Here is a 15,796-nt window from a genome sequence, read left to right as displayed (position 1 = left end):
TGGAATGAATAAAACTCCCAGTGGCTTAGGGACTACATTATTCAGCCCATAGTCAGGAAATGCAAAAGCATGTGACAATGGGAAGAAATAAAGCAAGCTTTCCAATGCTTTTGAGCTTCCAGCTCAATCAGCTTGGATCAGAACTCAGGGACTGTTGAGATTTTGTGTGAATGAGTTCTCTATTGCTAAACAAAAACATGTGTGTGTTGTAGTGAAAGACAGTAAAGTGGTAAACAGTCTGTGGCTTTGCTTCCTTGCTGATATTTCTTTTTTACAGTACTAGCACTACATATAAAACCCCATTTTATCTAGAAGGCCACTGTGCTCTCTTTTCAAATACAGTGACAAACTCTTTCCCAAAATACAAAGTCAGCTCCCTGTTTCTCCCCCTTTCCAGGAGAGCTACTTCGTAATTGTTGATCACTAGTCAGTGCCAAGGCTTGGTTCTTCTGAAAGAGTTGGGTAATGTTCCATGTCATTTGTTAACCAGTGAGTCAGGTATAACCTCTGTCTTTTAGAGAAGATTTCCTTTGGGGAAAGAATATCCCAATAACATAATGTTAGGAAAATAATGTCAAATTCTCTCAATAAATGTTTAAAATACAGAATTATCACTGACAGAGTTTTCTAGGACTCCTGTAGACACTGTACAGAGCAGAGATTTCATCTTCCCCGTTTCTCCCAGTATGGAATAATTGTCATGGGACAGATGTTTGTCTTTACAGTCCATGTTTTTCCTAGAAGCCATAGGATCACTAAACATGAGCCCCTATCAGTGCAAGAATTTAAACCTCTTCTGTAATTCCTCTTCCTCCTTTGGAAGGTTAGTAACAGAGCATTCAAGACACAGAACACAGTGGGCAGCAGGTGTCTAAGCACTCTCATATTGACCATTTCCATGACCAGACAGGGTGAGGTTTATGGTTACATTTTCCTGAAAAGCATGAGGTTTATGGTTTGTGAAAACACTCTAAAGAGGCCTGACTATTTCAATAAACTAACATTAACTGTTCCAGGTAAAATTCTTTTATGGATTTTTTTAAAATTTAACAAACACCCTATGAATCTTATCACACAATTTCATTGAGAGCAAGCAGGTTTTTGCAGCAATTTCGTTATGTCTGTCTGAGCACAACTGAGGATCAACAGGTGGGGACTGACATGATCTGTATGATAAACAACACTTTTCTGAGTCCTTGATCAGGTGGGATCACAAAGTTGCAGTCTAGCCCATAAAGGGGAAAGTATTTAAGAACTGGTTAAAGAGATTGTGTTCATGGTGAACAATACAGAGGTCTGGCATTCAAAAGTGGCACCTCTTATGTTTTGCTCCTGGAGCAGAATTTGTCTATGAAACTCCTACTAGCTTAATGTTAAAATATCAGCTGAAAAATACAAGAAGTATGCTTGCCATCTCAGCCTCCAACAGAAAACTTTCTTCACTGGATTAGCACAGACTCTGCTGTTGCCCAACTCCCCTCAGGTGGGTTTAACATGCCTGAATCCCATCAAACCTTGGGCCAGAGAGTGACGGGTGAAAACAAATGACACAAACTCCTTAAATGGTCCTGCCATGTCCGGGTAGCTGGGAGCCTGTTGGAAACAGCTTCCCCAAAACTGCATCCCATTGCTTTTGTTTATCTAGCCTTGCTGACATTTTCTTCAATTAGGAAACAATAGCTCCGTTCCAATGTACTGAGCACAATTACTGAAACTGAGTCACGTGGCACCAGGAGAGTGTGTTTTCAATTATTCACTCTGTCTTTTTTTGCCAGGCCTATGAAGAGGAACAGCCTTCTGCAGGAGTCAGGTTTGTCTGCCTCGCTGTTGTAAGTTCCTCCTTTTAAATTTTTATTTTACCATTAGGTTTTTTTTAATTATAATTTTTTAATTCTGCTCTCTGAGAGTTTCTTACTCTTTATTAGAAAACTTCCAAATCTTTAGCTCTGCCTAGGGTGGGGAAACCCCAGACATGTGCAACACTTCAGTGCTATAAGTACTGCGTAGCAATGAATCTGAGTAAAATGACAAGGTCTAGATTAAATTAGGATGCAAGATCTAGATTAAAAGAGGATGCTGCTAGCACTTGCTAATGTAAAATTCATCTTGTTCTTGCTAGTAAAGTCCTGTGTCTTCTACTGTCTGGTTAACAGCAGAGCATTCACATTCAATCTGGGAGATACACCAAATTATTTGTATCTTGTAAATGCTTGGTTTAATATCCAACCAAAAATTTGAACCAAATGGCTACAGCTCAGATCATGTATTTTGTTTGCAGAAGACAGTCTAAGTTTGGGCTTTTAAGATTTAAGGCTGGAAAAATAAAGCTTGGGGAAAAAAAAATGAAACATAGAAGGAACATTTGGTTTGCATTACAAACCACAGACAGCTTCCATCAGGCAAGCTGGAGGTATAAGAATGGCAAAAGAAAATGACAAGCAGTGAGTGCACTGGAGAAAAAGATGAATCGTTTGGAGAATTGACTTTGAAGTAATTGTCCATGCCATCAATATCTCAAATTAAATTTGGTGGAAGATAGCAATGAATCACAAAGCTTCTCTGGTACTTGTGATATTGTATGCTGTGTAAAATAACATTTCTGGATATTTTTATTGGAAAACTTACAGACTATGTTTTTGATACCTTCTATATTTTTGTCACTTATGCAACCCTGAATCAGCAGCTCTGGAAAGAATGTTGTCTTAGTTAGGACTTGTGATCTAATACTTATAGTAAGAGCAAGTATTTAACTGGAAGTCTTCGGGTCTAGTGGGTTTATTTTCACGTCAGCCCCTGTCTCACTGTGGGATTGGGTAAGTCATTCAGGGTTAAACTTGGTCTTTGAGTGGATGAAGCTCTCATGGGGGTGGGGGAGGAGGAAACAGCTGATGGAGCAGGGCAAAGAGTTCTCTCTGCATAAGATAAAATTCCTCAGGAGCATTACAGCGGGATGGGAAAGCAGGATGCACTTAGACCCGCGTTTCCTTCACTGTTTCAACAGGTGCTTCCATCATCCCTGCATCCCAGATGTTTAGCAGAACCAGAGAGGCACCTCTTGGCCATTTAGTACTGATGGCAGTTCTCCCTTAAGCCCACTAGCTTCAGGCAGAGCAAGAAAGGACTTCATTCTAGCATGCCAGTCTCCAGAGAGCTGCATTCTGACCATTAAGCTATCAAGTCCTCTGCTTATCCAAATGCTTAATAGCTCTTTTAAAATTCTTCCTCTTTGAGAAAAGTAAGAGTGTGTTTAATGTTTGTACAAAATTGAAATACTTGAATGAAAAGTGTTCTTTCTTTTAGTTTCCCCACGCAGGCAGGATTGTTTAGGTCTGAATGTGCAGCTTGGGAACATTTGTGATGGTGTTACCAGTCTCTAATAGCAATTTCCAGTATCACAGAAGAAGCACTGATTCCTATAGCAGATTTTCAAGTGATGCAAATTCCACTCACCTCCAGCTCTGTTGCTTCCTACCCAGGTGCTTAGAGTAGAGACTTGCAGAAATTCTCTTCACCCCAGCCATTCTTTCTTTTTCAACTCCACATTCTGGTCTAATGGGCCAGATTGCATTTTTACATTTAGACATACAGGGAACACAACATCGCAGACTTTAACAAGATTAATTTCCTAATACAGTGGAGATGCTAACAGGGATTTCCAAGTTGAAAAATTTAGTTCATATATATGATGATAGACTAAGGCTTTAGGCTTATCAAAACACTAAAAGGTGCATTTTTAAAAAAGTCACAAACAAGATCTCCAAACCTTACATTCATGTGCTCTGTGTCACAGGAAGAGAGCATGGCTGTGCAGTTCTCAATCACACCAAACTCTTCATTCATAAGAGAGGCTACTCTGAAAAAAAGAAAAAAGTAGAATGTTCTGTGAATTGAAGGGGATGGAGAATATGCAAATCCATTTTGACCCTGAAAGCTTCCCTCTGCCAATGTCAGGGAGGCTGGGATCCCAGTGACTTCCATTCCCCTGCTCCAATCCAATGGGGTCAGACTCCCACAGGAGCAGAGGATCCCCAAGACACACAGAGAGGGGCAGAAAGCACACCAGCTTTAGGAAACTTGACATTTTTTGGCTACTTTCAAAGTTTGCCCTGAAACAGTGTCTTGCTAGGAAATCTCTGGAGTTCCAATAATCAGGGAATGAGTTTCTGGAGAATTAGGGATTTTGTTTTGGGAAAAGAGACATAAGGGCTGAGCAATAATAGGACTGGTGTGACAGAAAACATGATGGAATGCTGTAGAATCATTACCTATTCAAAAAGCCATCCTTCTCCCTGGGACATCTCTGCTGCACCTGAAAATTGTTTTATTTTTACAAATTCAAGCAAATTCAGATTCATTCTGAACTGTGCATTTCTCCAGCAATGCCATATAGCTCCTTTAGGCAGATGCTCAGTGGCATAGTGTTTATCATCTGCTTTTGTTTTTCCTGTTTAATTGTATAAGAAAAAAAACCCAAGAAAAATAATCCTGCAGCTTTCTTACCATGCTGACTTGGATTTATTATCCTGGCTTGGTCTGAGTTTGTAGGCCTGTGTTTATTGTCATGGCTGTAAGGAGCCTTTAGAAAATCTGCCTTTCTTTCTGTATCATCAGTGGAACTTCAGGTACAAAGTGCATATATATATATATATATATATATATATATATATATACACTTAATTCTGCATAAAAACAGGGGGAAAAAAACCCCAAACCAAATGCAACAACCCAATTTAGAGCACAACGGACAAAATTTTTCTCTCAATAGGATACCTGAGAAGTGCTTTTCAAATTACATTGATTTTCAGTTTTGTGTATAACCAGCATCTTTGATTTATGCAAGTACTTACATTTCAATTGTTATTTTCTCTAGAATGGCAACATTAGCATCAGTTGGGTTCTGTGAGGAGAATAGAAAAGTTTGTGTAGTAAATATTATGATAAAACTTAGGTGAGAGTGTCAAAGTAATTAATTTAGACATCCTCTTGTCGAATTTTTAGTGCTGACACATACCTACCAAAGCATTTCTATAAGGTTTTTTTTGAGACTTTTAACCCCTTTGTTATCTTAAAATGCTCATTATGTTACTCATTTTACAAAAGCTCCAAGTTTTGCTGTATTTTGATTGTATTTATTTTTTCTAATTTACCTTAATTTTATATGTTGAATCATGTGCTGAAACAAACCATTTCTGTAATAGGACACTTTTTGATTGATGTACTGGAGCTGTATTCCTTTATAGAATTCAATCCCTAATCAGATATTCACATCTTAAGTGCTTCACTGGATCCCTCTGTTACTCTTAAATGCACAGTCTTAAGTGAGTTCTGGTTTGAAAAGGTGGAAGCTTTATGGCAGCCTGACATTCCTTACTCTCTCAAGGCTAAGATTGACTTTTGCTAAAGCACTTACAACTCGGATGTGCCAGGCAGAGAATTTAGAGTTGACAATTTGATTAATCTTCTTTGAATTATAGTGGTTTCATGAATCAAACTTCAGAAGGAGCTTCTTCTTTCCAAATAATATTAGGAGGATAGAGTAATGCTTTTAAAGTATCTTCCTTTTCAATTTGGGATTTCAACATGCAAATTCAGCAGATGCCCAAAGCAAGCAGACAATGCCAGTATCACAAACATTTATTAAAAGCACTCCACTCTGCTTGGGTAGCATGGCAAGAGAATGAAAAGGTGAAGGAGGATCTAGGAGAGCTCTGCACAGAAGCAGAATTAGCAAGTCATGAGATATCACGTGGCTGTTCTCAGACTGAAAGGCTCTGTTGATTTGATTTATTCATTAGGGCTTTCCAGTAGCGTAGGTTATTAAGTGGGAGAAAGTAGGGTATATTACAACTTACTTTTATATTTCCTTTCCTGGAGGATATTTAGCACCACAGAAGCAGAGAAAACTACTGAAAGTATCATGCCACATAAATGGGAGAATGACAGAAAAAAGAGCAGCAGCTCTCTGAAGATGGATCAAAAGAGCAATGCTGGGAACAGGAAGTCAAGAAAGTTTCGCTCCATTTCAAGATCACTCATACTCTGCAATGCCAAAACCAGCGATGATGGGTCAAGTCCCGACGAGAAATGCCCTGATCCCTTTGAGATCTCTACCAGCTGGGGTCAAGAGGATTTTGACTGCTGTCCCAAAACTCAGCTGCCATGCACATCAGAGGCAGAGGACAGCCCACCTGATCCTCCACGTGTGGTCACCAGCATTCTCCAGTCCAAAGCTGCAGCAAATGAGAACTGCAACAACACGAGAAGAAAGTTCCTCACCAAGGTAGGCAACTTGTGCTGTGTATTGTAATGTTTCCTGCTGCAGTAGTTCCTAAGTTTCCTGCTGCAGTAATTCCTAAATGGATTAATTAATATTTCTCAGGAACTTAGGGTTCTTCTTGGCTTTTTCAGAGCCTATGAATGGGGTCAAGAGGATTTTGACTGCTGTCCCAAAACTCAGCTGCCATGCACATCAGAGGCAGAGGACAGCCCACCTGATCCTCCACGTGTGGTCACCAGCATTCTCCAGTCCAAAGCTGCAGCAAATGAGAACTGCAACAACACGAGAAGAAAGTTCCTCACCAAGGTAGGCAACTTGTGCTGTGTATTGTAATGTTTCCTGCTGCAGTAGTTCCTAAGTTTCCTGCTGCAGTAATTCCTAAATGGATTAATTAATATTTCTCAGGAACTTAGGGTTCTTCTGGGCTTTTTCAGAGCCTATGAACCTGCAGTGTTCCTGCTCTGCATAAAAGGCATGAAAATATACTGGCTTCCCTGCTGTGCTGTTGCACTCTGCTGATGCACAGTCTGCTGAAATCAGTGCCTCTAGGCCACTATCAGTGTTCAGACAAGTACATCTGGCATATTCTGTCTGCAAGAGACTCTTCAGCTCAAAATATAAACCTGTCACTGTAGCAAAGTGCTCTTGTAGTGTGATACCATGATATTTCCCAAGTCATGCAAGCATGAATTACATTAATACTGTGTCAGACACAGGAGATTCAGTAGGCAGATGCTCTTGCCCTCTGATTCAGGAAGAAGGTAGTGATGGCTTTAAAACCACCAGAGATGTCACATTTCCTAGAGATGTAAAAAGTCTAAGAGCCTCATATTACAATGCTATTCTCTAATCAGCTATGTGAACCCTAACAATCTGAACAATTTTTCAGTCTGAGCAATATATTTTAGATGGCTTTAGAAAGTTCTTTCAGTAGGATAATTTTTCCACTTTCTCTCTACCTGTTGCTGTCATGTGTAAAAAGGACCTCACTGCAAGTATCATCTTGGCACCTCCTTTATTACCTTATGCCTTTTATCTGTGCAGATGCATGCTTATCTGAAAGAACTGATTCTTTCACCTAAACAGTTTTTCTTGTATATTCTAATTTATTTTATATAAAATAAAATATGTATTGGCTAAAATTAGACATCTATGTCTAAACACACAGTGGCACAAGTGGTACTGAAAATCAGAATTTCCCCTTACCCTTGATAATGACCACAGATGCCCAGCATCACAAAGACTGCAGCAGGATGAATGCAAGGTGTTTCCACCCTTGGCAAAGTCCCAGCAAGAAGACAAAACCAAACCAACTTGCTATTGCATTTTGACAGAAAACAAGACCCAAGCCCCAAAACTCAGTCCCCTGCAAAACCATGCCAACTCCTCCTTTTTGGAAACAGTCCTTATGCACCCTGCTGCTGTCTCAGTGAGTGAAGGAGCTGGCCTCTGTGCACTCCCCCATCTTTTCTTTTCAAAAGCTGAAGCACTTAGGTATGTGTCAGCTGCCACAGTCCATTTCCTTGCACATCTCCTGAGTGTGCAGGGCTCCAATAACTGCTGTGATCCATACTCACTTGCAACTCCTCAGTATCTTATCTCGGACTGGAAGTTTAGATTGTCTGCTTTTATAGCTGGCAAGCAGCTGGATCTGGGGAATAGAGTAAGTCCCACAATGCCTTTGCACATATAAAATAGAACTGCTAAGGGTATAAATCCACCCTTAGGCTGAAGCATCAGTGTCACTGAAGAACGTGTGTCAGATGCTGACATAAATTAGACAGCAGCTCAGTCCCTCACAGCAGCATTTGGGTTGCTTAGTGCTGCTGTAGACTATGAGTACCATTAAAATCCCACTCCAGAGCTCTCATGGCAATCTAAACCTCTTCAAATGCTACTTGCTAATCTTCCATACCTTTCAGAGTCATGGATCAATGAGGGATTCTCAAGTCTTGGCTTGCTAAGTAGGATGAACATGGTAACAGCCATACCAACCCTGTCCTGTGCTGCTGAGGCTTTCCCCCTGGAGTATGAAAGCAGTGATCTCTACCTTCCAGGCAGAAGCCTGTCAGAACAATTTTCCTGTACCACATATCTTACAAAGCTTAAGCCTTCTCTCTTTAAGAAGTCAAACAGGCATTTTTTCATGTTCCAGTGTAATTCTCTCTCCTCCATCTAAATGTGACACTTCAGAAATTCATGATGTGTGACTCAGAGCTGAAGAATCCTTGCCTTTGTTCAAGAAAATTGATTCCATTCTTTCTGTGGTGTTCTTGAGGATATTCCACTATTCTTCTGCTTTCCAGCACCTCCAGCCCCAAGCGTGACTCTGAAGGTGTTAATAACTCCCACAGAACTGAACAACTTAATATTGCTGTCACAAGGAAGGAGAGAAAAATGTGTAAAAGTGCTGCATGATTTAATGCTCCCTGCGCATTTCTTCTCCAGAGCAAGGGGGAACCTGTAACACCAAAATGCATTCAAAATGCAAATTCCTTTTTTTCTGTTGAAAACCTTAAGTGCCTCTCTGGGCCATACTCTACTGACTGCATGGGATTCACCACAAGCAATAAATTATTAGCAAATCAGTGTTGCAGGACTAAATAACAGAGGGGTTTTTCCCCCTCCTTTAATGTTCTGTCAGCAATGAGAGCAGATGAACAGTCTTTTAATTAATTTGGCTTCTGTGACCCACTATTCACTTACACTGACTATTTCTTGCTGTGTCTAGAGGCCCAGGGTTACCCTGGTGTCACTTGTTCAGACACTTTCTGAGATGAGGTGTGCTTGGTCTGGTATGGTATGGTGGACTGCCAGCTGGTCTTTGTATAAACAAGAGATCTCCTTTACAGTTTGCTTCTCACAAAATCAGCAATTTCCACAAGGCCTGAAAGAAAAGAAACCAAAGAAATGGTAAGCAGTATCTGATATCCTGAGCACAGACACAGCAGACACTGTGGAAGATGTCTTTGCCTGCTCAGAATGAAATCACTCCAGTTGGAGAACTGGGCAGGAATAGATGATATCAGCTCCTTTAGAGAACAGCAGGCTGTGCTGAGTGTGAGAGCTGCTGCAAGAAGCAGTTCTACTACTCCAAGAAGCATTCCTTTACATCTTTCCAACACCCCCAAAATCCTGGGAAGCACTGAGAGCTACCAGTGGGGCTGGTAGCAGGGTTGAAATAGCATCTAGAATAAACTAGAATAGAAAAGGGCTGAATTCAGATGAAATAAATATGGGAACTAAGCTGACCTGACTGCATGGCTCTACTTGGTTCTAGAAACTTCTGCACCTTTTTTTCCTTTAGTCCCTGACTCTCTGCTTGAAGAAGAGAAAAGGCAAAAGGAAATGTTTCTACTTTGGTCAGCAGCAGAACATGATTTTATTAACTTGCCTTGATGCAAACACCAGTTAGCTGGCCCTTTGGTACCAGGACAAGTGCTATGGCAACAGACTGTAATGTCTCAAACACAAGCCCACGGGCAGGATGGAAAACCAAAGCCAGGATAAGAGACTGCATTTATTTAGATATTTGTGTTCTCCTCAGTTTTCACACTTCTCTCTTTCTGTCTGCCCAGCCTTCTTGCTTTTGGTGCACATCACCAGGTCATCCTGGGAAAGGAGCTGTTCCATCAATACAGCATATGCTGCAAAATGCAGGCCAGCAAAGGCTCCCAGGAAAACACACCAAAGGGCAGATGATGGGGGAAAGGTCCTTCTGTAACATCAGATGTGCTGAATTGTCAATCTAGGACAAAACTTGGTCTCATGCCCTGCTCCTTGCCTCATCCTGGCTTTCTAGCTTCTGCCATTTTACTGGTTTCAAAGGGAATATGCTGCTGGGAAAATGAATTACATCTACTATAAATATTTTTAAAAGACCAAGGCATTGGTACATCAGAGCCAGCAGGGTGAGTTTATGCCAGAGAGACTCTGGCCCTTTCTGTCAGAAGTGATGCAGAAAAAAATTACTCCTTGAAGAAAATCCCCAAAGACCATATTCTCACAGAAACCCCAGCCATTTCACAGTCATAAGACTGTGAAAGACCAGAAAAACTAAATATTTTAATACATTATTGTACTGCTGTTAGATATATTTTTTCTTTTTATTTTTCCTTTTATTTTTTTTTTAACCAGCAGTCAATTAGCTCATTGTCATGCACTTGGTTAACTGAGTCCAAGACCTTATTTGAACTAGCCTTGTATAACATTTCAATTCAGACAATCTAACTACTGTGTCTTACTTTAAGAGTGCACAAAAGTTTTTCAGTTTTCCACAGATGCCATGGTTACCCTTATTTCTAAACAACATCTGGAATTAGACGTTTTGAGATGGGACTCTGGGTTAGAAATGTCTAATGAAAGCATGAAGGAAAAAGGAATCTTTTAAATGGCAGATAAAAAACATCCTCAGAAGCTTTGCATTTTGGATGACAAAAAATGGGAACAGGAAGAGAGAGTTGGCTTGGATGTAAAAATAACTTTTCCAGAACAAAACACAAGAATCTATTCTCACCTGTGGAAAATTCAAGAAGGCTCTTAAACTCCTTTAATTTTTATCTTTCAGCCAAGCAGATTCAGTTTAAATACAAATTTTGCTTTGAGTGGAACTTACAACGCAGATAAAAGTTTCCTCAGTGTCCTGAAGTTCTGGAAGACAAAGCAGAGAGTTTTTTCACTGGCTGAAATATATGTTTAAATATATGTTCTAATGATGAAGAGACTAGTTTGACCTAGGATCCACCTGCCCCCATCTCAAACCTGACAACCTTCTTTTAGCAAATTTTCAGTACTCAGTGTATTCAGACCTACAAATCACCTTTCAAAAGAAACAGAACACTTTAAAAAGGATGTAAAAATAAATACTGTCTTTACTCTTGGAACCATCAGCAGTATTTCTATGCATAAAATAATCAGAGACAGGAAAAAAATATTAAAGAACTAAACCCAAAGCAAATTGACTGCGGGCACAATAATTGGTCAAACATTTATTTTTCTGAAGAACAGCTTTTGTTAATTTTCTGTCATGTTGCAATAACTTGGATATGAATATAATGATCTATATCCAGGACTCAAAAAATACAGATGTTGACAACATACAGATATTTACCATATGTCCATAGACCAATAAAAACTTATTTTTTTAAGTAATTCACCTAAATGAATTGCAGCAATGATTGAGACACGGAGCTAATTTGAAATGTAGCCCAACTGGGTAATATGACTACAAATCTAAACAAAAATTGTTCCCGGGATTTTTCTGCTGTGTACAAGGGATTTAACCTCTACTTTCCTAGTGACTAAGTACATGCAACATACAGTTCTTAGAAAAACCTTCATATCAGTTTTGATTTGGTGATGTTTCACATGGATGTCCTAATACAACCCAGATTTCCAGCCTGGCATGTGTCCCATTGTACAAAATACAATCTCTTCCCCAGAAGATTTTCATGGTGCTGCAATGAAAAACCTCAGAGCCAAACCCACTGCTCTCTGTGATGTCCTGTGAAACTGGGCAGAGACACAACACTTTTGGACAATTAATTAGGAGGATATTTATAAACATGATGAACACAGTAGCTATATACTGTGAACAAGCCATAGGACTCAGCTTTTAACAGAGTTTAGTTGGGGAATCTGAAAAGGCCTATGAAAATCAATAAAATGAAGTGTGGAGAACAGTTGTGCAAAGTTGTGTGTGTGTGTCTGACAGGTGTCTATGGGAAGATATGTGTCTCTTTCAAGGGAGCATCTCACAAGAGTAGGGACACCTAAGAAGAGAAGCTGGCAAGTTCAAACTTGAATTCTGACTACAGGGAAAAGAAAGAAAATTACTTTTTTAAACACTGAGTTTTTAATACCATTATTCTTTCACAACAGCCCCAATCCACAAGCAGCTGACATCTCAGAAATACTCAGCCAAATGGCAGAATAATTTCCCATCTTTAATATCTATCTTACATTTCTCTTGTTTTACAACAAGCATACCACCTTATTGAAAACCCTGTGAGTTTCAATGGATGCTCCATGTATGCAGAATCTGACCTGCAATGTTATAATCCTACCTGAAATAAAGGACAGTGCAAATAAACAGAAAAGGGAACTCACATTTTTTGCTACTCAAGATCTCAAATTTTAAGGCATCAGAATGTTAATCTTTATTTTGTTACTGTGCCGAAGACCTCAAAGAACTGCTATAAGATTAAAAAAAAAAAAAAAAAAGAACATAATGTAATCCTGATTTCAAGTAAGTATTTCCCAAGATATTTATCTTGGGTGAAAATAAATATAAAAGCTCCAAAACTAATATTAGAGTTCAAGTCAACTGGTTTAAGATAGAACTCTGTCCATGCTTATATCCTTACCAACATATTACTCACCAGAAAAATTCTTCATGAACAAAAAAGGCTTCGTAAAATTCAGACACTCCTCATCAAAGGCAGACAATCTGGAATGTAAGCAAACCCACAGAGTTAACGAGTCAGTCAATACAAGTATAGCTCTCATCCATTACCTACTGGATTCAGCCTAGGGCCCCAAGTTAAATATTTCATTCATTCACAGCCTTAGATTTACTCTGGCAGGTTTCAGAATGGGAGCCAGGCTTCGGCAGTCAGCCTGAAAGATAATGACCTTTATTGACACTGCTGTAATTTGCATTTTGTGTTTGCTGTCAGCTAGGAATGATGCAATGCCTATTGATTTTTGGTGAAGCAGCACAATGGTTCTCATCCTCAGGGCTGGATGAACTCTACCTAGGAAGGAAATTAAACCCTACTGATGGTGAAAGTGGCTACACAGCTTTCCTTGGGCTCTCAGAGGACTACAGATGACTGGAAATAGTTGATGCCACTTTGACCAGGGGCCCTGGGAGCAACACAGACAGTTGACCACTGTTATGTTTTGTGGCCTGTCCTAACATATGAAATTTGCCTCCCCTTCAGAAATCTATACCTCAGTCACACAAATCTCTTGGGAACAAGCCTGGATCCAGGATACACTGAGAGCCCTCTTCACTTTGTGGAGTATGGAGAGGCTGGCGAGGGCAGAGGAGGTGGGTTCAGTTGGGAGCAGAATAAGTGAGAAATGAATGATTCTCTTGAATCAGGAGAAATACTAAGCAAATGGAAAAGAAATTGTGCGCTAACTTTCCAGCTTTCCTTGTCTCTTAAATTTTTAGGTGTTCGCATTTGTGCCACAGGAGTGTATTTCCCAGTCAAATATGTTGTGCCTAGCTGCTCCATTCTTTGCTTTCCATATATGTCTCAAAGCACTACTTCTGCTTCTGAATGGCCCTGTGTTAATGATTCATAACTGCATTAAAGATATGCTTACAATTAGTCCTCCAGATGCAATGCAGACTACAGCAATTTCAACCAGTCTGGAGTGGACAAAAAATTTTCCACTTCTATAGACCTCTCTGGTCCCCTGCCCCCACTTAACAAGTCAGCAGCAGGGGTGGAGATTCTAGTGTTTTGTATACACTTATTTTACTTATTTTCCATTCAGACCTCCTCTGTTTTCCAGAGCATTTAATTTTCTGGCATGTGTTTATTTTTCTCCCTGTCTATTCTTACAATAGTTAGCATAGGCAAACTTTACCCAGTTACTATGAAAAGTCTGTTATTTGTTCTGTTCCCCCCCATGCAAAGGGACACTATATTGTAATTCTTCTCTCTTGTAGCCAGAAGCTACTAAAGTCCTAAGGAAAATAACTTCTGTAAAACACTGACTCTATAATACCATTGTTTTTTTCTCAAATGGACAGTGTTAAAGGCTCCTGCTCTCCTGGGAGGCAACCTGGTTCAAAGCCTTTCTTGAAAAGGTTCAGAATAAGTGTAAGTAACTTTTAACAGCTTTAGTACATTTTTGCTTATGCAACCTTTCATCTTCTGGATCAGGACAGCTGCATCTGCAGGCTGTGTTCCACATCAGGGAACAGCAGCTCAGGAATCAAGCTCTCCAGGAGTCCGAGATGTGCATCTTTCTGGAAAGGGTTAACAGGCAGCCATGTGCCTGCTGAAGGCCCAGCAAACAGGTACAGTACATGAGGAGTTAGCAAGTTATTACGGAGACATTTGTTTGCACAGAGTTTGCACAACCAGCTTTTTGTGACAAGCTATGCCTTGAAGCTCAGTTCCAGAGAAAAGACATGATGTCTGGAAATCCTTCCTTACCTTGCTTCCAGTTGGAGACAGGTCAAGATTGTAGAAAAATAAAACTGTGACCACTCAGGGATCTATGCTGCTCAATTACACCAAGAAATAAAACCTGGAAGAAGAGAGTGTCCACAACATCAGGTACTCAAATGATGATCCCTTGTTAAAGGGCAGTGTAGGCTGGCATCAGTCCCACAAAGCTATGGAAAGCAATGTGAGCCAAGGTTCCTGTCAGGAAGTAAATGTAGTTTTTGATCAATTTTTCAGTGCAAGATAGTGAGAAGGGAGGAATATCTTGCCTGATTGCCAGCTGTGTGATCATCAGGCAGCCAGTGATCACCAGGACTAGCCAGAAGAGAGCAGCAACAGGGAAAAATCCTAGCAGGAGATGGGGTGTACCACACACCCAAGCACCTCATGGCAGCCCAGGTCAAAGCAAAGGGAGAACTGCAGCTGACTCTTCAGATAGTGAGACAAGTAGCACATGGAACAGGGACATATTATTCTGTGTGAAATAATACACAAATGTTTCTTTTCTTCCTTTAAGGGATGGTTGCCTGAGCCCAAGGGATGAACTGTTAGCACTAAATGCACAATCACTGAAAGACCTGTCCAAAAAGGAGGCTGAGTCTCTCATTCCCCCAACAACACGGCTGGTGAACATCATGATGGCTCACAAAGTAAGCATGAGCAACTGTGGGGTGACTGGACATTTACTTTAGAGAGGAGGGGAGTTTGTTCATCAGACATTTGAAGATGGTTTTGCCTTTCCTGACAAAACCCAAAACCTCTTGTGGTCAGACTCTGGTGACTTTTAGCACAGCTTTTTCCCAGATAAACAGAGGCTGTGAGGAGGCTAAGGTCCTGGGAAGCTCTAGCAAGGGCTGTTCAAACCCTTCATTTAGAAACACACAGCTTGCCAATGTTAATTTTCCATTTAGAAGTTGAAGAAAGGCAGAAATGGATTTAAGGGAAGATCCATGAATCCCAGAGAAGCCAGAGAGCAGGCCCTGTAACAAAGTAGTTCTGTGAATCTAGGATCTATAGTTAATAGCAAAGACTTTTTAAGCTAGCTGGCTTGGCAAAAGAAACACTGCAAAATCATTTTCAAAATTCATTTTTAAGGATCTTCTCCGTATTTCTTACTCTGAAGAGTTCCCTAAGGGAATGGGACTGGAAAGACTTAGTAGGATTTTGCTACTTGGCAATACCCCCACCTGCTGTCCAAGAGGAAAATTAGCATGCCGTAGGTGGTCTCCAAACAGAACTCCTGAATGTACTCTGACACTGCTCCTGTCTCAGCTCCTAGAGAATAACACAGAAAAAAATTGGCATTTTGTTTTATTTATATCAATTTCCA

General features: G+C 40.2%; 1 protein-coding gene across 2 annotated transcripts in view; it reads left to right on the top strand.

Annotated features, from left to right (window-relative positions):
• Nucleotides 1-1,779: 1,779 nt before the first annotated feature.
• Nucleotides 1,780-15,796, top strand: part of IL16 (interleukin 16) — a 30,943-nt gene continuing 16,926 nt past the window's right edge. Inside the window, exons 1-4 of one of the 2 annotated variants that reach the window (XM_041418667.1) lie at nt 1,780-1,829; nt 5,875-6,280; nt 14,179-14,315; nt 14,984-15,092. In XM_041418667.1, coding sequence (XP_041274601.1) covers nt 1,780-1,829; nt 5,875-6,280; nt 14,179-14,315; nt 14,984-15,092 — 702 coding nt within the window. Of the gene's footprint in view, nt 1,830-5,874; nt 6,281-14,178; nt 14,316-14,983; nt 15,117-15,796 lie in introns of both variants that reach the window. The other variant, XM_041418666.1, reaches the window with a different exon arrangement.

This window comes from Onychostruthus taczanowskii, unplaced genomic scaffold, assembly GCF_017590055.1.
Source record: "Onychostruthus taczanowskii isolate IOZ18803 unplaced genomic scaffold, ASM1759005v1 scaffold6, whole genome shotgun sequence".
In the NCBI taxonomy this organism is placed as follows: Eukaryota; Metazoa; Chordata; class Aves; order Passeriformes; family Passeridae; genus Onychostruthus; species Onychostruthus taczanowskii.
The sequence above is the reverse complement of the archived record's forward strand: the minus strand, read 5'-3'. Positions and strand labels throughout refer to the sequence as shown.